The sequence below is a fragment of the Molothrus ater genome, chromosome 2 (assembly GCF_012460135.2).
Source record: "Molothrus ater isolate BHLD 08-10-18 breed brown headed cowbird chromosome 2, BPBGC_Mater_1.1, whole genome shotgun sequence".
NCBI classification, from domain to species: Eukaryota; Metazoa; Chordata; class Aves; order Passeriformes; family Icteridae; genus Molothrus; species Molothrus ater.
This window is the reverse complement of record NC_050479.2, coordinates 107,685,980-107,707,991: the sequence shown is the minus strand read 5'-3', so window position 1 is coordinate 107,707,991 and position 22,012 is coordinate 107,685,980. Positions and strand designations below refer to the sequence as shown.

The 22,012-nt window shown below is 41.2% G+C and overlaps 1 protein-coding gene across 8 annotated transcripts in view; it reads left to right on the top strand.

The window, feature by feature from the left end:
• The window catches only part of ROBO1 (roundabout guidance receptor 1), a 687,859-nt gene that overhangs the window by 377,216 nt on the left and 288,631 nt on the right, over nucleotides 1-22,012 (top strand). The window contains exon 1 of one of the 8 annotated variants that reach the window (XM_036406692.2): nucleotides 14,962-15,458. The exons of the other annotated variants lie outside the window; for them this stretch is intronic. Within the exon in view, the coding sequence (XP_036262585.1) occupies nucleotides 15,404-15,458 (55 nt within the window). The 5' untranslated portion in view covers nucleotides 14,962-15,403. Of the gene's footprint in view, nucleotides 1-14,961; nucleotides 15,459-22,012 lie in introns of those variants that run through there. 8 annotated transcript variants of the gene reach the window in all.

The following is a 22,012-nucleotide window of genomic DNA, read 5'->3' as shown; positions in this document are numbered from 1 at the left end:
CAAACAACTGTTGTAGAATATTCAGGGAAAACAACTGTTGTAGAATATTCAGGGAAAATAATCAAGGAAGCTGAGCTGCTTGTTTCAGATGATCCAATCAGATAATCCATGATTCGGCCAAACAGCTCAAGTTCAGCACTCTTATTTAAAAAAAGAGTTTCACTGGTTCTTCAAGAGTTTGTAGCAAAGACTGCTAACTCAAAGTGCTGTGTTAAATAAATCTAAAATAAGATATTGAAGACACCTTTTGTGAAAACCTTTTCCAAACAAAGGAAAGTTCTGCACTCGAGTATTACATGTAAAGATTGGACTTGCCTAACTTTAGGTGTGTGAAAAGTCTAAACCAATCTGGCAGTAAGAGGGCAGAAAGAGGCACTTGCAGAAGATGATTCACCAGCTCTAAAACAAATGCTAAGATCATCCATTAGAGAGCCTCTGGAGTGAGCCTATTTCTCGTGTTGGCTGCAAATGGAACCAGCACAGAACTCGCTTATAGAAAACTGACCTTTGATTTGAAACACTGCTCCAAACAAGGTACATGGAATCCTTTAATGAAAAAAAAAAAAAGAACAAAAAAAAAACCAACCACCAAACCACTCCCCCCCCCCCAAAAAAAAAACCAAACAAAAAACAACCCAAACAAAAACCCACCAAAAAATAGAAAAAAAACAAACCAAAAACAAAACCAAAAACGTCTACAAATTTCCACTGTGGCTTTAGGGAAAAAAAAACAAAAAACCTTTTGAAAAGTATATGGGTAAAACAAATTATCCTGGAATTTTTTGATGGAGGTGATGACTGATATTTATGTTCATGGAAAGGAAATCTGGGTTAACCAGAACAGTCCCTGGGGTCCCAGGAGCTGTACTGTGTGTGATGATGCAAATGCATCAATATACTCTGATGAGGACCCAGAGCTGTACTTCTACCCATCAGATAAGGTTTTAAGTTGGAAGATTATACAGAATACACTCAATGCAGGTTTTTGTGCTTAATTTATTTTCCTCCACTAGACTCTGCACTGTTGTGGGTTTGATCTCTATATGGGCTATTCATGGAAGAGTTGGACTTGGTGATCCTTGTGGGTCTCTTCCAACCCAGAACACTGAGATCTCATTCAGTGTTTACTTGCCTGTTTCCAGAGCAAGGATTAGTAGAAAGAAGCACCACAACTGGAGGGAATCAGGTCACTGAGAACAGATTTTATTTTCTATAGATTCTGGTAATTCTTGGTAATGATGATTGTATTTGAAGAATTATGGCAAGTACTCTATTATCTTTTCTATTTTAGGAAGCAAAAATTGGTCCTAATTTTGAGAATATAGCCAGTAATAGGGAGTTCACCCTTTTATAGTAGAGATGTATTGTATATCTAACACCACTGAAATCTTTGGTAATGCTGAAATTAGGAGATACGGTATCATTTCAGTTCAGACAAACATATTCCTACTGTATTTATTTTATTGGTTTTCCCTTGCCACCAAGTCCCACATAAAACATGGCAATTTTACTGCAAATTAACAATTCAAAATAAATAGTATCTCTCATTCTCATTCTTCCATTCATCTTCTCTCATGGAATAAGATGAAAAAGTTGTGTGGCTTACGCCTCTTGCCTTGATTCAACTTACACATTCATAGCCTGCTGAAAACACTCCCTTGTGTGGTGGTGAGGCTGTAAGCTGGAGAATAAATTCATTTTTACAAATAATGTTCATTATCAACACTGCTCAGCAGTGGAAAACTGGGATAATACCATAGAAATACAAATCTCTGTTAATTTGATACCTTCCAAGAAAATAACTCTTTGTATCTCAGTCTTAAAAATGCTGGAGCAGAAAGATCATACAATCTGACCATCATCAAATGTTATCTCATGTTACTTTATACTTCAAATAGTTCAACTTGACACCCTGTTTGGTTTACCCTTTGCTGAGATGGAGGTTTTACCCTGAAATGACCCCTTTGGCTTTGTGGTGAATTGTTTTAGTAAACAGATGGATCATTTGACTCCAAGAAAAAAACTCTAAAATATTCATTCAGGTCTGCAAATCATTTCTGTGAATGAGAACAGTAAATTCTAAGTGCCTGAGGCTTCAGACCTTTCAGGAGTTGGAATTCTGCATGAAGTTGGCTTGTTAGTATCTTGCCTTTATTTTATGAGATTTATTCTTTATACTCTATGAAGCTCCATACTAGAAAACTGTTAATTACTCATTTCATTGAAATATTTGAGGAGTTGTATTTGTTTCACTTTATTGGCAGCTTTGCTGAGCAATGTGTGATTGTATTTAGTAGAACTCTGTGTTGCATATTTCATTAAAAGATTTGTTTTCCAATCTTACTTCTAATCCACTGAAGACATTACTTCAGTGAAAGATATGAAAATTCCCCTAACTTTCATAATTAGGAGCATCAATATAATCAGCTTGTGTTGTAGTCTGTAAACCACAAACTGAAGGGGTGACAAAGGAATAATTCATCCCCATTTTGTAGGTATGGGCTATCATGTTTTGGATCTATGTTCATTTTTGTCAATAGACTACAAAAGAATCACTTGCAAGCTGTGGTGTGGTTATACTTACAGATATAAATAAAACCTTTTAAATCACTTGTAATATATAATTTTAAAAATACTTATGTTCATCTCATAAATAATATATTGTCTAGTATCATTCAACTTGTGACATCTATGATAAAAAAAAGGATCACTTGATAAATTGTGATAAAAGGCATTTAAATTTCACCCATTTAACCCCTCTGCTGGGATCCATAAGACACACTGGTATTTGCTTAAGGCTTCCAGAAAAGCACCTTATCTTAATTTGCAGGGATCAAGAAATGAAAATTCCATTTATTCCCTTGACTCTTCAGTAGTGTGTTATTAGAGGCTGTTTGTACTAATAATCTGTTTGTAAGTGTCACTTCCAGAACCTGCTGCTTGATTTCAAAATAGAGATCTATTTCATGTCTTACTAAACTTGTTAACAGGTAGGCATAAATGTGCCCCAAAATATATTTATATGGTTTTATTTCTTTTTTTTTCCCCGTGGGTACAAATACATTGGTCCTGGTTTTCCAGAATATGACAGAAATAAGACTTTGACATTACCCCACAACTCATGACCTCAGGCCACTTGGGGTAGAATTGTTGTGTTAATATTGGACATGGCAGTGTTTCAGATGGCAAGGATGAGCGGACAGAACATAAAGATTTTGGATCCTATGGGTTTTCTGGCTCCAGTTTATGGCCATGGAATCTCAGTCAGACTTATGGGGTTGTCACCTGCCTAGAAATAGAGGGGTCAAGGACTTCCTGTCCTCCCCTCTGCCTGTTGCTGCTAGTGTGTTTTTGTTTCTGAGAAACAGGGAATATTGCTGTGCCATGGGAATAGCTGCCATTCCTGGAACAGCAAGGTTCACTCCAAGACAGATTTGTTTTATTGTTATTCAGAGCTAGACCTATGTTTTGTCATGATGAGCATGGGAGCATTTGAGGAGCAAGTTTATTTATATTGTTAAAATTCTGCACCAGTCTATGTTTGTGTAGCAAGATTCTAAAAATATGTCCTCCCCTCTCTGTAACAGGGTTTTTTCACAGTGGAGTTCAGTCTCTCTGCCATTTAAGTGAAAATTCAGTGCCAAATGAATAGTTTCTCCTGAATCCAGTGGGTAGTAAAAGAATAGGCTTTTCTTTAGCATGTCTTGTTTTAACCACTGCACACAATTCAAACTTATTAAGTAGGAAATGATTACATATAATTGGGACTAGAGTTACCAGTAGTGATAAGAGAAAATTCATAAATGTTACTTTTCTAGACTACATTGGGAAATATCTTCCAAAGTAGCAACAAAGCAGATTTCTCACAGGCTAGCTAGGCATCACATTATTTCATTGATAGGAAATCTGATCACTGATGTAACTGTTTCCTGTAGTTAGAAAGTGAAGTTTCAAACATAAACCCAAACAGATGAAGTAAAAGTCACTGCAATCTTTATGGTAATAAAGCAGATTTCAAAGAGAATTGCACTATGCTGTTTAAAACTTGTCTCTTCTCTTCAGCTTAAATAACATATTTAATCAGAGACATGGCAAATCATTAAAAATGTCGGGGAAGAAAACAGATGGACTCCAGCTTTTCCCACATATCTGGAAAGTGGCAGGCATGCCTCCCACACCTGCTCTCAGGCAGTGGGTTGTCACCTCAAGCTACTGCCAGCCTAGGACATGGCAGATCCAAGAACCTGAAATCCTCTCAGGATTAGGCTAAATCTACACAATAGTCTTGAGAGCAAATGTTTGCCTTTAATGTGTTTATTACCACACTGAATGTAGTCATCATTTGTGTGCGATGCCATTGTGTCCCACAAAAGCAGAGCATCATTTCAGATGCCAGCTTTTGCCATCAGAAATGATGTGGAACAACACTAAGATTTTGCCTGATCTATAACATACACATTTTTGGCCATTCAAGGCTGTGTTTCTGTGGCACTAAAATTCTCTGGGTTCTGATGGTGAAGCATACAGCCTGTTCAAACATGGAGGAGACAGGCTGATTTTGAACAAAAGCAGCAGCTCTCCAGAGAAATGCTTGTCCAAACTGTAATCAAGAAAATCCTTCATGTCTCCTGTTAATTGCTGATTCTCCCTGCATATGTGATGGGCAGATTTATGGCTTCAAGCAAAAATCTCTTTCAAGGGATTCTTAATAAAGGGTTAAGGGTAGGATTTTCAAAAATACCAAGGGGAGGTCTTTCAGTGGCAGTTGAACATCCCCCTCTGCAAAGCACTTTTGAAAATCTCATTCATGTTTCCATGATGCCAAATTTGGGCCAGGTTTATAATTTTTACTCTGTGTTCAGAGAGAAAAGAAAGACAAAAACAAGAATACCCTAACCTTATTTTTAGCATTATGCTATCTAATTAATGCAATTTTAACCAAGCATACTTCAAAGGATACGGAACTTTAAAAAACATTACTTGTTTAATCTTGCTGCATATAAGATGTTGGTGTGATTGGTATTTATTCACAGAAGGTACTAATTAACTCCTTGGGAATGGGTAGCTTCTCACTAAGCCTTCTGTCAGGCAGTAATAAGTCGAGCAGGGAAAAACTTTAGTTGATTTTTCAGTATTTCCTTTTTTCCACATATTCATGCCATAAAAGTATTGAAGCAGGATCCTTTGGTACAGCTGTACTTAACTGTCTGAGTTGTCATCCCCTTTTTTTTATTTTTAAGACATTTAAAATATCAACCAAAGTTACAATGTAAGTTCTAGTACATATATTCAGTTTCTTACTTGAAGAGTGGCTTCAGCCTATGAATATTGGCCTGTGTTTGACTGGTACAATATAAGCCAAAGGCTTTGAAATTCTGAAATCTAACATTATCACTCTGGTAAGATTTTCAGTCTTGACTTCCTAATGCAGTATCAAGTGCTTGAAGTTAAATAAATTTCATTTGACGATCTTTAATAGTTTATTCCTTTAGCTATGGAATTTTTCACAGGATTTTGAGAATTTAGCAAATATTCTTTCTTGAGAAACCTTGAGGGTCTTGGCAACTTTGTAAAAAGCTTATGTCAAATTTGGTATTTTTTAAGATCAAGTTGGCCGGCTTTATTTTAAAAATGCCTTATTAGAGTCTGTAATCAGCCTAGGGTACTGGTAGAAGTTTATGATGGTTTGAACCCAAGGTCTTCATGCCATTTTTGTACCTTTTCAGGTGAACTACAAAGGAAATTTAGAGTGCTTTTACTAGCTCAGTACCAGCAGAGGGCATTACAGCATAATTCACGTGAAACTGTATATTTTGGAATCCATCCAGATAAGAACAAAGTACATTGGAGGTTAGATAAGTACTTTACTGAAAGACATGTATTTATCATCACATTGAGTTGATTGTGAGGATTTCCCCATTATAATAAGTCAGGGTTTTAAACCTCGTTTTCTTCAATAAATCAAAATGCAAATCTTGCAGCACAAGTAAGATTGCATACCAAAATATGTGTCAAAAAGTAAGTGTGTATATTTTCTTAAAAGTTGGGAGGCAAATATAAAATTTTACAATTAAATATAAAGTTGTTCATAATGAGAACCAACTGAATATGCTTGAATAAAATCTCTCCAACTTCTACTCAGGCGAATAGCTTATTCTACCACTTAAAAAGAGTTCCCTCTTGGTTTGTAGAAATTTTCCATGGCAATATGCAAAATTTCATTATTAAAAACCCTCTGAGTGCCAATGAAATCTCCCCTGGCCTAAGGTTATTACCTCCATGTGAGACTATCTCTTTAAAACACACAAAAACAGACGGTTTCTCAGCTCCATCATTATGAAGCAACACCTCAAAATGTCAGTTGAAATAAAACCCGAAATAATTTAATAAATAAATAATGCAAAATTATTTGGAATCATTTTCTTCATCTTTGTGCGTAGGTGTAAATTTCAAATTATGGTTTTGACACATAATGTTTGTGTCTCACTGCTGCTCTCTTACTCACCTAAGAACTACAGCTACAGGGATCATATGTGGAAGGTGTAGATCCCAGATAGTATCCTCTCCTATTGTGGTCTGTAGGAACTTTGCCTGAGACTTTCTTCAGTCTTAATATTTATTTAGTCTGATACTGCTATCTGAACTGCCATGCTGGTCCTGTGCCCATACAGCAGTAAGATTTAAAAAGCAATTTTTCTGTTCTTGTTGTGTTCTTTGAAGTGGGTTTTGTGAGCCCATGAAGCTCTGACTGTGCACTCCAGCTAAACAGTAGGCTGTTTGTCCAGCAGTGCAGCTGAGGGTAAAAGCTAAATTATGTTTACTGAGTAACTACTAGGATGGTGCAGAACTTGTTCATTTATATAAAAGAAATGGGAGAATTTTCAACTTTTTATTTGAAAGCGTATTGCTGCATTTTTAAGGTGCTCAGTGTGTTAATTTTCTCTGTTAAGAGGTGACAGAAGAGGAAAGTGGAAGTTGTATACCTGCGTGATCTTTGCCTAAGGTCGTGCTTTGTACTTGGGAAAAAAGCCATTACAGTGCAGCAGGCGTGATCCCCTGCCCTGCCAGCACTTCACAACCTTCCACTACCCCACAATTTTTGAAATGGTCTCGTATGCCAGGAGAGCTTTTTGAGAGGAGCAGCTGCCGGCTCGCAATGCAATGAGCGAATCTCCGGGAAGAAGAGGAGGAGCGCGCTGACGGCATGTCTGCAGCGCCAGGAGCAGCTCCTGCAGCTCCTGCTGCCACGGAGCCCAGTTATTACAGTAATGAGCCTGAGCTAATAAGGCCTGTTGAGACACAACCTGTGTTAGCTCAGCCTTGGCACCAGCAGAGAATATTTACTCAGCTTCTGCACTGGAGCTGGCTTGTGTCAGGCCGTCTCGGAGAGTGGGAGGAATAGTTGTGTTACTGGATGCTCCTAACTATGGAGACGTTCCCTGACAGATTTGTCCTTTGGGAGGTTTTAAAGAGAACACATGCAAGACCAGTTTTCTTTTTAATGAAATATTTAGCTGGGGCCCAAGGCCTTCCCTCTAGCTTGTTTTCCTTTTTCCCCCCTATTCTGAAGGCAGTCTGACCTTCTGTGCAGAAGGAGATGGATGAGGTATGGAAGCCTGGTACTGCTGCTGGAAGGAACTGTTTCAAAATGAAATAGCTTGCTGTATGAATGGATATACAAGGCTCATTGACAGTATTCCCTCCCTCAGCAGTAATCCTTACTTGCCCTGCAGGTTTAGTACTTTGCAGTGTCTCCTACTGAACTCAATGTGCATCACCTGGGCACTTCACAGCAGAATCCACTAGGATCTAGACCAACAGTGTTGACAAGACAAAATACATGAAAAAAGAAAATCCCCAAATAATTCTATGTCCCAAAGAGTGGAGAAATGCTTCTAAGGGCCAGAAAACATTTAATATCTAGCAGAATAAGATGCTTCTGATCAACAGAACTCTGTCCTCTGTTTTGAGGGTGAGGAATTTAACTAACCTTTTTTTCCTTTTCTTCATTTCCTACCTCAAAAAGTAGAGGTAGTTTGTAGTCAAACAATTGAAATGCCTTTATACATTTTCTTTTTCTAATTAAGTTAAGTAATATACACTTTCACAGTTCTCTTGAAGAGTGATTCTGAGAGCTTTTAATATGGATAAGGATTTCTGGGGTCTTCATACCTTTTCACCAGGGGTATTTTTCAAGGAATTTTAGATTGACTGTGTGTATTTTGTATATGGAGAAAAGGCTAAGGATGTGCAGGCCCTCCTACACAGAGGAAGGCAGATCCCCTTGCTCATTAAACAGACATATTATGGCAGGGCACCAGCCACAAGGCCAGCAGAGTGTACTGCTAATGCAAGATTTTTGCTGCTGCTTCCAATAGCCTACTGTGTCTGCTGATGAGTAGGATGTACTCCTGACACAAAAAAATAATCATACCATCATGGGGCAAAGACTTGCTCCTCTTCCCATGCTGGTCACACAGCACACACTGAAGAATTTCAGGGGGTGTAATTCAAATGCCTGCTCTAGGCACGAAAATAGGATGTCTTTATCATCTGTAGTTCCATCCTTGCTTTCTTCCCTTCCTCCACTCAAGGGCAGAATGCAATATTAAAACTATAGTAAGCATTTTTTTAATTAAAAGAGGTTAAATATATGGGATCAGATAGGCTTTCATCATGCAATTATAAATTGTATGCTGGTTATTTTAAATTTCAACATGCAATTGCAATGGTACTGGGTGAGCTGGCTGGGTATCTGCTTTGCATTTGACTGAGTTAATTCACTGCAGGTATTCACTTCTTAAGTGGCGTCTGCTTTAAACATGTGCAGTAATTCAATCAAAGAAATAAGAAGGATAGTTTATGTAATCCTTTTCATCTCCAGATTGCTAAGGTTAACCTTAACTATTCATGAATTATAAATGCATACAGCAATCTCAAATTATAACATGCAAACCCCCCTTTTTTTGATGGCCTGCTGAAAACCATGGAATAGTTCCTTCTCTAAAAATATAATTGATGAAATGTACAGGCACTTTCTTCCACTTATTACTTGTAATCTCACACAAAAGTTTTGTGCAACTCATTTAAAATGGTTGTCTCTGGTAATATTAAACCTTTCCTCTGATCCAGGAACATAGGCAATTTTCTCTTCAAAATTTTGGATGCATCATTCTTACAGCCCTTTTCAGTGCCAACAGATTCTGTGGCATGAATGGGAAGCCAAAGGCAGATATTACAGAATAATAACGCTCTGTTGAAGCTCTCACAATTCCCGGAGTAATTAAATAAAGAAAAAAAAAAGAAGCCTTTCTCTTTCATTTCGTTAGTTCATTCAATGCCATTTGGGTGATTTGGCTTGTGAGCTCTCCTCCAGGCAGCCAGAACAATCCACTAGGTGACACCCTCATACTCCTCGTATTGAGGCAAGGAGATCGTGAGCACTGAATGGCTCATTTGTTAAACATTTAAAGCAAATACTGAGATTTCAGGGACAGGTCTCTCTTTGTTTGGCAATATCAGAGATAACACCGGTTTTGTAATAAATACTGTGTTGTTTGTATATAAATTACATATTAAGCAGATTAGCATTTTGTCGTTAACACGAACAAAACCACAAAGCAGGAGTTCTAGGCAATATTTCCTAAAATTATAACAATTTTTAAAGCATTTGAGCTAGTCTGCTGAGTAGACTGAATAGCAAATATGCCTTTAGCATTTTCTACTGGGGCAGCAGAAGGAATATAGCTTCAGTGATTTTTTTTTCCAGTGGGGATGTGCTATAGCATCTTTGAACAGAAATGAAAAGACCCATTCACCCCTAATACAAAGGAATATTAAAGGATAAAATTCAATGGGATTTTGCATGTTTATGCCAGTGGTGATTTTTTCTTTAAGTTCTTTATGTTGATAGTGATGCTTCATAAATCCTTTGAAGAAAGCATCTTTTATCATGGCGTTTTTACACACCTAGCATAATGAGGCTTGAGCTTCCTTAGGGTCTCTGTCTTTGAATTCATCATAGCAAATAAAATATTATATTTTAAAATATTATATTTTATTGCTATTATTCCTTGCTCTGCAATGACTCGAGTGCTATTCTAAATGTTGTATGTAGTGAAAGACATTGGAAGTCTGAATTCACTAGTAGTGTAATTAGGAGTAACATCAAAGAAAATAAGGATTACATCACAAAATTAATGTAAATAAAAGCAAAATCATGGTAAGGTCGAGCAATCAAACACAAGAAAACAATGTCTTTGAACAGCATGTTTAAACAGTAACCAGACAGGTCAAGAAAGAGACAGAAATTTACTTATATGGGCATGGAAATAATAACATTTCTTGTTTGTTCATAATAAGTATCCCAATTAATTATATGGCAACTGTAGGTTTTCAAACTTTTGCTATTCATGCACTTTTCATACTCAGCTGTCCTTTACAGTGCTCCTTCTTCTAACATTTCAGCGCTTGATTAGACCTAATGTAGAAAAATCCATTTTTTTTTTCCTAATGAAAATACCACTGAAATAATGTACTGTTCTGCTATCAGGTCTGTTTATTGACTTCAGCTAGGATTCCTGCCATGGTTAAGGCCCATAATATACTTAGAGACAAATACACAAAGAGAGATGTATATATAATTCCCCGTATATATAATTCCTCGTATTTTTCCCCTTAATTTCAACTTACACTTAGAAAAAAATATTTATAATAGTTCTTTTAAGGCAGTTCACTAAATAATGCAACGCATCGCTTCCAGGGTGTCCTAAAGAGTCTGGAAGAAAGACTTTTTGAAACTTGGTTGTGTCTATATAATCCCTATGATGTCAATGGGAGCTTAGCTGCAGCCTGCAGAATAAAGGCAGCGATTCAGTAATCCTGGCTGCCAGCCTCGGGACGATAAACTGGGTGAGCCTCTGCAGACACGAGCGCGCGTGACCGCGCAGTGCACGCACAGAGGGATTCCTGGCAGCCAGCCCCGCTGATAACCGGGAGGCTACACGGTAGTTTGGAGATCAGGAAGGGGGAAGAGACATCTGAAGTTCAAAGAGGTTTGTGGAGAGGCACCCTGTTTGCCCCCACAGCGCATCCAAGATGTCGTGAGCGTGTCTCTGGCCCTTGGAGAGAAGTGCCTGGGATCTGCAGTGCTTACAGAAGTTCAAGCTCTTCTGAATAATCTCTCAAAGCACAGCATCTCTTGTATCAAAGGCAGAACTGATTTTAGTCACTTTGAGGGAAGAGTGCCATCTGCTGAATCACAACTATCAGTTCTGGAGAACCTTTTTTGTTGGAGGTTTCATGCAAGTCCTGTGCCTCACTCAAACTCAGGCAGCGTGTGTAATTTTGTGTTTCGAAGTAGTTCTGTTCTCCCAGAAATTACATGTTTGTGTAAGTCTTAAAATATTACAGAATAAACACAGCAAGTACATCTGCTTTATAATAGTCATCGATGTACTGTTCCCCACATCTGAAGAGGTTAAAGCCATGTTTCTTTTCCTAGAAACATTTTCTGACAGACACACATATACGTGTGTGTCTCACACGGATGTCTGTATGTCTCAGTATCAAGGACAATAAGGGTGCTTTAATAGCACACATTTTGTAAGAACATCTGCAGAATTAAAGATGATGTCAATTACTTACAAGACATTCTGATGAAATTCTGTAGGCTTACAATTTGAAGAGATTCACTCAGCCGAGCAGCTGTTATATATTATTACAATCTAAATGAATTTTAAGAAAGATAATTAGAGCAGTATACATTCACTCCTAGCAATTTTTCTGAAGTAAGAAAGCACTGACAGCTAAACATTATGTTATGAAGTATCTGAGACAGTACAAATTGAACAAGCCTTTGAAGCTCTACTGTACTTTCACTAGAGGTACCTAAAGTAGAATGACTCTGTTCTTCTCAAAGGATTAAAAAATTCTTTATAGTGATTGAAACAGTCTTAGAGGCTCATTAAAGATGGGGTAACCGTGACACAAAAGCTTTAAACTGTTTTACGTAGGCTCATCTCATGATCACATGGTAAGGTCATTCAAGCTTCAGAGATTTAATCCACTGCTGTATGGAGAATTTCTCTGCATGTGAATTTCAAATTAGCAGCCAGCAAGACTGCAAACAAGCAAACAACAAGATTTTGACATGACATAAAATTTTACTGGCCCTTTTATTTTTTTTTTGAATTACCTAAGCAAAAGTGTGAGTGAATCTAGAAACCTACTATTGCACTAATGAACAGGAAACAGATTCATCTTGGGTTGAGAAAACTCTCTGGGAATTAGGAAAATGCTTTATTTACCTTCTGTACACATTCTGTACGTTTCTTGTCAGTTACAAAGTAAATGGGCTAATTTATGTTGCTGGATAATACATATGCCAAAGAAATGCATTAAAAATTATGTTTTATAATTAAAAATTAGAGGAAATAGATTATATCCCATATAAACAGAGGAATACCTAAGAATGACACTTTAGAAGTAAATAAATACATGTACACACATAAAATAGATGTGTGAAGGTACATTCATAGAACAAGTGAACCTATTTATTCCCTTTAGAGTGGCCTACTGGTAAATGTTATATTTGCTTTTTAAAGAGATGAAATCACTTAAAATAGGTACAAAATTTGGTACAACAAAATGTGAGTCTGCCAAGTATTGATACTACAGAAGGAATAAAAAAAAAGTCTTCAAAATGTAATTGGTGGTGATAGTGGTGTGTTTTCTTCCAGAAGAGTATTTAGTCTAGCCTTAAAAAAAAGGAGTCTGACTATACAGTAACTGGGACAGGTTAACTAAATATCGTATGAAATTCCAGTCATGAGAAATGGATAGAAGAGGGGTTACAAAATACCTGCTAGTTAGGGTCTTACTTATATTTGACCCTATCTGGGAACAGAGGTGAAATAAATGTACTCTTGAGGCCCATTTTCAGCCCTGCATGTGACTCCTGTTTATTTAATCAATTACAAAAGAACAGCCCCAAGTCTAATTTATTGAAATCTCAAACTTCTCACTAGGATTCAAGGCTTATCTCAGGGCTCTTCACTGTTTCTGCCGTGTGGTTTTAACTGCGGAGGTGCTAATGCATTTTTCTTTCATGAAGTGCAGGATGATGCATGAGGTCACAACAGGAAGAGAAATGGTTGGCTAGGTACAGCTTGAAGAAATCTGCTCGCATTCAAAGTTATTCACTGCTACTGATTCCACAGTTATGACTGCTTTCTAAATGTGTTTGAAGTAGGACACCAATCCATTTTTCTCTGTGAAAATTAATTGGTGTAAAACACTAGATTGTTTTTCTAACTTTTGGATGTCCATCAATTGTCATCAGTTTTAGGAGAAAATCTTGCCGATGTGGTTGCCGCTGGTACAGATACACTGTATACATATAACCAGGAATCCTTTCCCAATGCAAACCAGTTTTGATTTTCAGGATTGAAAATCTGTCTTTATGTATCTCATACTCATAAAAGTGGACTGAAACAGACTCAGTGCAATGAACAGGACCTTTTTGTTGTTGGACTTTTGGTTCAGTTTGCCCTGAGGGATGCAACATGGGGCAAACTCAGTGACATTCCTTGTGGTTTGACTGATGGTGGTGGCTGCCAGCACCCAAACCTGTTTGGCTGATAACAGCGTGGGGTCCGTATAAATCCTGTGACAGGAAGTACATCAAGAGTCTTTCTATATAGTTTGATTATCCCACTGCAGACTTGCTTGCAATGGGATTAATATATTCAATAAGCTGCTTGGAATTGAAATTTCTTCTTCAGCCTCATTCAATCCTCAATGAATCAAATCTAGGAATAGATTGAGCTGGAGCTTTTCTGTGAGGTGGTAGTGTAACTTCTTCCCGGTCCACCTTCCCTTTCTTCCCTGCAGTGCTCCCCTTCTTTCCCCACCACTACATCTCATGGTGTGACATGGCCATGCAGAGTTGCTCTTGTAGTATTTGTCCGTGCACTCGACCGCAGGAGTGGCGATTTGAGGATGCTTCTCCTAGAGATTTGGAGCACGGCCAGGCCTTGGCGTTGGGAACCACCCGGCGAAGCGCAGTCTCGGGAATGCCGGTGGAGACCCGCGCGGGGGTTTTGTGTCTTTGCTTGTTTTCAGCGGGGGTGGGCGAGGGGAATCTGAACTTCTGCGCCCCCAGGGCTACCCCCATCCCCTCCCTGTGCTTCTGTCCGTACCGTGCCCGGGGCACGGTGGGCTCCGGGAGCCGCCCCGCGCGTTACCTTCGTGGGGGAAGGGGCGGGAGGCGGCGCCGGCTCCGCGCAGGGCGGGGCGGGCGGGGAGGGAGCGCCGGGCCGGGCAGCGCCGCCCGGGGCGTGCGGGGGCCGTGTAGGTGCGGCTCCTTTAAGGTGTCCCGAGGCGGCACCAGACCTGCAGCAGCAGCAGCAGCGCGGGCAGGAGGCGGAGGCGGCCGGGAGGGGGAAGGGGAAACCCGCGGCGGAGGCGAGCGGCTCGACGTGACAGCAGAAAGTTCAGGCGCGGCCCCGCCTGACTCGTGCACCCCTGCCCCGGCGGCGGGGCAAGGCGAGGAGCCGCTCCTCCTCCCTCTCCTCCTCCCGCAGCCGCCGCACCGAGGGCGGGCGGTTGGGGTGGGTGGCTCGGGGGCGTTGGCCCGGGGAAGTTTTGCTCGCCCTCTTCTCTCTCCCTGCCTTTTCTTTCTTCTTTCCTTCCATCGCCCCTCTTGTGCCCTCCTCCGGCGCTGGGGCGGGGGCCAGCGTGGGATTCCCGCGTGCAGGGGCGGGGGCGGCGGCGATGCTGGGCTGGGCTCGGGGCAGCCGCCGGGGCTCCCCTGCCCGCCGCCCCGCCTGACCGCGGCCGGGCTCCGCCGCGGCCCCCGACGCGCCCGCCTCCTCCCCCCGCCATGGGAGCGGGCGCTGCCGCCGCTCCGCCGCCGCGCTCTGCCCGCCGCTCGCCGGGCGCGCAGTGACTCGGCGGGGACACTTCGCGGAGCTCCCTGCCCGCCCCTCACCCTCGCGGAGGGCGGCGGTGGCCGGTCCTGCCCGTCCCGGCCGCGCTCCGTTACCGGCTCGTCCCGGAGTCTGGCGGGGCTGCAACTTGTGTTTGGGAGGCGGCGGACCTCCGCTGCGGGAACTCGAGGATCTTTTGTTGTCTCCTATCGCTTTGGATAGTCCTGGGAAGTGTCAAGGCGCTGCTGAGGAAAGCCCGGGCCAGGAGAGGGGAGGCCGGCCGGAGTTGGCGTGCGGCTGGAGCCCCGCGGACCTGACAGCGCCGTGCCCGGAGGGGACTCGCTCGCCCCGGAGTCCGGCGGGATTAGGGAACCTCGCTTGCCTTAAGCTTCTGTGGAATTACAACTGGGGGCTCTTCTTTTCTCCCCCCGCTCTTCTGGCATGAGACTGCTTGCAGGCGCCACCCGAGGACAATGATCGCGGAGTTTGCTCACTTTTACCTCTTTGGATTCATATGTGTCACCTCAGGTAACCACCTCACGCAGGCGGGTCACATACGCGGCCGCGGCGGTGGCAGCGCTCCCGCAGCCGCTCTCCTCCTTCCCTCCTTCGCTCCCCCAGTTTGGCCCCTCCGCAGCTCCCGGCCCCCTCCTTTGCTCGGAACGAAGCTCGGCTTCCACCCTGCGGGCGCCCGGCCCGCGTTTGCCCCGGGAGCTGCCCGGGGCCGTGGGGGCTGCCCGGGGCCGGGAGCGGCGCCCGGGGGAGATGCGCGGCGCCGAGTCCTGCCCTGGTGCCAGGGCTCCCACCGCCGGCGGCTCCCGAGGGTCCATTGCTGTAACCCCGGCTGGTGTTGAGCTCCGGCGGGCTGGGACCCTGCGGGAGGCGGCTGCGGTGCCGCTCGGTGCGGCTGCCCGCGGGTACCGCGCACCCTGGCCCGGGCGGTCCCTGGCGCATCCCCCCCTCCCAGCCTCTGGCCCGGTTAACCCCGCGCAGCCGCCACCGAGGGTGGGGGGGCACCACGGCGGTGAGGGAGGCAGGGGAGGGCTTGTGGGGATGGGTTTTGTGAATAAAGTTTACGCACGTGTGTGTGAAGTGGAGCGGCGGCGTGCTCAGGGGGCGTGGGGGAGATGGCCGAGGAGATAGGGGGGATTAATGCTCATTAGGCACAGTTTGCGCGGGGCTTATGCGTGTTGGGGCATCTTATCGTGCCTGTAGGTTGCAGATCTGAGAGGGCATTGTGGAGGGCGGGTTTGGCTCCGTGCGCCCCGTGAGAGCGGAGCGGGGCTCGGAGCGGGTGCGGCTCTGCCGGGGCGCGCTGCGCTTGGGGGCTTGGGGGCTTTTCGGGTTTATCTCTGCACAAGGACCTTGTCTCCCTCCGGAGGACGGGTTTGTCTCCCCGCAGTGTTGCTTCTCGTTCTTAGGAACGCCTTTTGTCACACGCTAAGTGAACGCAGTGAATGCTTGTGCCATAGTGAAGGTTGATTTGGGTGCTGACTTCTCTACCTTAATTGATTCCTGTAAGTTTGCAGAGGAACCCTTTGAGTCATTAAAGTTATGGTAGCATGAGACATCTGGTCAGTGAATGAATGAATGAAGTTTTTGAAAGGCTTAAGTTCACTGCCTGAAGCTCTAAGTCTTAATTATGTCACTAAATGTAGTAAGTTACGTCTGTTTCTAGATTATATCATAAATTTAACTACTGAAGTTTTGCTCTTAGGTATTAGTTTGTTCCTTGCGGCTTTGGATATGGCAAACTTTGCATCCCTGAGTAGCTCTTGCCCTGTTCACTTTTGACCATGTCAGTCATGCCATCTTTAATTTGATTTTTCTCTGTACTGCCTCCTTGGCAATACATGGAAAGAAACAAATGGAAGATGGAAGAAACAAATGGAATGGGGAAGAGCCTTTGCACCCAATTGCTCTTTCTGCATCTTTCATGGCAATCATCCCCACCTATGAAGAAAAGTTGACTTCATGGATAGTGTACTCTGTAACTTGATCATGTATTGGGATGTTTCAAACTCCCAAGTTAAGAAACAGTTTTGTTAATTTATCTTTTAATCCTCTCATCTCTTAATTGTATAAATGCTCACTAAAGTTGCATGGAATGTTTTTTTTGTAATTTTTTTTTTCCCCCCAGGGTGGGGATGCTCTCTCTAATAATGATGATTCCAGCTGAGTTGGAGAGGAAAAAAAAAGGGAAAAAAACCATGTTTTTTTATGAAGGCTTTTAATTTTGTCATGTAAGCAAACTCAGTAACAAAGATAAGAGACAAGCACCAGATAATAACGCTGTTTCAGCTCCTTCACCAGGAGGAATTTCTTTTCCCCTCAACTAGAGTGTGGTCAAATGCTTAGTCTTGTGTCTGGAACAATGGAGATGCCAGAAACCTTTGGCAGGATGAAGTTTGAGGGCAGATGGCTGCAGTGTAGAAGGAAGGACAGGAGTCATCTACAGCAGTTTCCACACTGAAATCCTTTGAGTTCTGCTGACAGCTGATCTTGCAAGTTGATTGATCCTTTCCTCCCTCTTCCACTGAAGGGTCTCACTTCCCTCACTTACACCCACTACTGAATCAATGGTTTGTGTGGCCACGCTCTAAATGGGATGTTAGAAACTTCTGCTGAGAGGTGGGAAATGATTGGGGGATGGGAGAGAGAAAAAAAAAATTATAATAGGAAAAGTAAGAGGGTTAATGTTTGTTAAAACAGTAATTGGTAAACCACTTAAAATTTAAAACCCCTAATTTTTACCTTCGTGTTGTCTCTGTGGGATCCTGTGAAGTACCTTCTTTCATGTAAGCCTGTGGTTAATAAATGTTGAATACATTTAAATTTGAATAGTGTTGAAAATTGGAATATAGCTGCTTTCCTCCCTTATTCTCCCAGTGTAATTTCAATGCTTCTTTGCATACAGAATAAGAATTGCTTTAAGGGATAGTTCTCTGGTATCCCTGTTTTCTTGAGTATTCACCTACTTTATGCCCTTTCTCCTTCATTCTGAGGCAGCCTTTGCTTCAGATTCCATGGATTTTTCATCTCTCTGCTCCCCAGGAAGCAGCAGCATCAAATGAGTATGTTTGGAAAAGAAAAGCTTTCATTTATCTGAAGGGCAACATGCAGAACATTTCTGCTGGGAATGAGTGTCAAGGTTCTGCTTTTCCACATGGGTGTTCACTGCTCTAGCAATTCTCAAGGCTAAATATGTTACTGTGTGATTTTTTTTCTGTTTCCCTCCGTTGAAATCTTTATATTTTGACGAGTTATTTCATTGCATTGCTGATTCCCATCTGCTCAGCACCCACCCCTTTCCCCCTTTCCTGCCCATGTTATCCCTTACTAATTACTGCACTTGAAATGGGATTGGTGCCTTTGCTCCAGAGGTTTTTCCATGCTGTGTGGAACAGGCAGCACTGACACAGCAAGGCAGGAGTGTTATTCAGTGATAGTTCTAGCCAGTGGAGGGCAAAATTGTCTCTTGTATTCCTTCATGGGAGAGTTATCTTCTGATGGTTAGTAGTTTAAGGGTGCCCATGGAGTGTCCCCAAAGTCCTTTCCAGCTGGCTAAGCTACCTATTGGAGTAAATAAATCAGCCACTTCCTTGATCCATTTTGTTTGTTTGTTTCAGAAGTTTGTACTTAAAAGCTCCCTCATGGAGTGCTAGAGCATTTCTGGAAATGGTTGTACTCCTTTTATGGATTCTCTGTCTGATAGTAATAAATTAGGAGAGATTTTTTAAAAAAATACACATTGATTCAAAGGATTATGGAAGTATTAAATGCCTAATCTGTAAAAGCAAATAAATCACCCAAGAAAACTTTAAAAATGTGCATTTTTTTGGCCTATCCCTAATGCATTGTGTGCTGTTCTAAGTAATTTTACTGGAATAATATTTAAGAAAGATTGAGCCAGCAGCTTAGACATGAAGAAGCTGCCCCACTTGTATTGTGTTTGAAGACTTAAAGCTAGCAAAGAAATAACCACATGCTGTAAAATTGATAATTGTGATGAAATACTCTCCAAGTATCCAGGTATTTGATACAAAGCCACTTATGAGTACTGATAGGATCTGTGGAGAGCAGAAGACTTTTTTTTTTTCTTTTCAAATTGCATAAGTGTGAATTTTGTTATTTTTCAGCTAGAGAGAGACACTTTTTTTTTCCTGTTACCTGTCAATTATCTCAGTTTAAACCAGAGGAACACTCAAGCTGATTTTTGCTCTCTGCAGTCACTGTTGTTTGTCAGATGTTTTTTTCTGTTGACGTTACAGAGTAACTTCATTAGCAGGGATCATCTGTAATGTTCAGGATACTGAATTTTGGGGGAATCATATGTATGGTCCATAAGATTTTATTGGAAAATATGAATTTATGTGAAGAATACTCCTGAGGGTACATGATAAAGGTTTTGATTGCATTTACAAAAATAGAAGGGCCATTAAAAATATTATCAGAAACTAGTGACACTTAGGTAGCGGTGTTATCATGTTAATACTAGACATCAAAACCTTTGCCAAGCAATGCTTGAACATAAAATGCTTTGGAAATGATGGTCAAGGACCAATTTAGTTTTCATTAGAAGGTGGAAAGAGAAATAATTTAGAAATTCAAGACAGGAAAATCTATGGTTGTACTTAAAATATCTGGGAACCTGTTCCCTCATTTTCAAATAACATTGGTTTTGGTTGGCACATAATTTTCCTAAATAACTGGAAGAGTTTTATTTCACAATCCTAAGCAGCTGTAATATTATGTCTCATTATGGGATAGCTTTCCCTAATGAATATAATGATGATTTGCTGGGTGTAGCCAGTCTGGTCACTTGCTGCAGTTGCCAGTGTGGTATTTCTGTTGCTGTTAAATGTGCTTTGTGCATAACGGTCACTTGGCTCGGTGTCCTGTCCTGGTAGTTGCCTTCAAAAATTTGCCTTTCATAGGGAAGATTCCCATTGTCAATGTTCAAGTTATTGTTGTGGATTTGTTGTAGGTTTTGTGTATTTGAATAGTTTGGAACGAGTCATTTTGTTAGTGTTAGTTAGTTAGGTTTTTGTTAGTGTTTTGAGGTTATTTTGTGACCTTGCTCTTCCCAAGCAAACAAAATGGCACTTAAGAATTTAATATGCTGAGATCTTGACACATTTTATTTGTGTGCTCTGTTATATAATCTCATTTGGTGGTGATAACCTTCCTTAGCTTTTCACCTGAGTGCCTCTTCATAAAATTGTAAGGTAAATAATGAGGTAACTGAAGTAGCAACCAAGGTGTATTTTAAGTCCAATAAATTGTGTAAATAGAGAACTAAGAGTATTTTTCTGTTAGTGATGAGCAGGTTGACCAAAAGGTGAGAGTAGAGCAACAAAAAAATATTGTTAAGTATCTTGGAAGCTAGAGATGCTTTTAAGGGGAGATAATTTACTAGTTTATATCTTCTTTAGGAGAAAGATGTGCATTTATTCTATACACATATATTTCAGTCATACAGTGCTGTCTCTTGGCTTACTGTGTCAGCCTTAGCATCAGCACTAAATTGTTGTGAGTAGAAGGACATTTCATGTGAAGAAAAAAAATATTTTACGAGCACAAATATTTTGTAATGCTGACATAGATGCAACCAGCTGTGTTGGACTCTCACAGCTGAGACTTGGTACTAAGGAAAATCTCAACAGAGAAAACGTGTAACTCAAGTCATTATGAGCTTCCCAGGTGTTTTCAGTCAGGTGTGCAGAGTTATGTTATTCTGTTGTTGGTCTCGAGTTCTCATTTTTAAGGAGCTAAATCTTTTGGTATACTGATTATTAACAAAAGCCAGTACTGTGAGTTACCTTACCCTGAAGGTGATGATCCAGATTTATTGAAATAAGAATTTCAATATATGAATTTTATTCTGGATGTCAGAATTTCTTTGTTTGTTCACTGTTCTTTAGGAAAAAATGCTGGATTTACCCAGATTTATCCACAAAAATGATGAAATATGGCTCTGGAACATCATGATGGTGGGCTTTTCAAACCAGGAATGTGTGTGAATATAGTTGGTGTTAAAACAACAGCACACAGGATGAGATGTTTGTTTATGTGAGATTGTCCATTTCAGGTGTAAATAGTAGGGGAAATGCCCTACACTTAAATAAAACAATGAATAGGGACTCAGGGAAAATATATTCTATTTCCTTTCCTATCTTTTGAAAACAAAGTGAGGAAACTTTTTTTTAATGAGAAAGTGAAGGAGTATATGAACAATCCATGACGTTAAATACTGTCAAATACTGAGAACTATTCTCAGACCTGCAGTTATTTTCCACGCCTCTCTTGTTCTGAAGCTTAGGAAAATTTCTGACTAAGACTCATGTGTGTCTGTGTATGACTGATTAAAACAAAATTGATAAATTGACAGTAATGAGATTTGTGAGTGGCGTCAGGCCAGTCTTTTTAATTAGAGCCTGCTTGCCATCTGAGCAGCTGCAGCCAAGGGAAGGTGCAGAGTGCTCTGCTCACACCCATGAGCAGCCAAGTCATTTCACCTTTGCTGAGGACAGAATGCTTTATGGAGTGGTATAACCTTAAGGTGGCCTTACCAAAAGGAGGCAAGCCATGCTCAGAAGGGGAATAGAAAACATTTTGCATTGTATTTTAGTGGTAAATAATGTTAATTGTGTTTTCTGGGAGCAGAAACTTGGAAAATTAGAAAGGAGGATCTACTGTTAATAGGCAGAAAATGTACTTGTGGATTTAAATAACAAATCTGTTTGTTTTACGAGTTTATAAAACAATTTGGTGTCTTAGTGAAAGCTGCATTTCAGGTCCTCAAGTTTACTCATAGTTTCTTTCAGCCCCAGAACCCAAAGACCTGCACAGAACTCGAGTGTTTTTCCATCAAAGTTTTGGTGAACAGATGTGCTGTTGGAGGGGTGGAGGTCCTCATGATGCAACTTGGGCATGCACTTCAGATCTCAATGTTCAGTACATGGGTTTTGGTAAAAGCAGTAGCCTAATGTCATCTCCTACCTCATTTTTACACATTTTTCTCTAAAGGGATTTTTTTATATGTGTGTTAACTCCATATGGCTGGTGCATAAAACCATTTT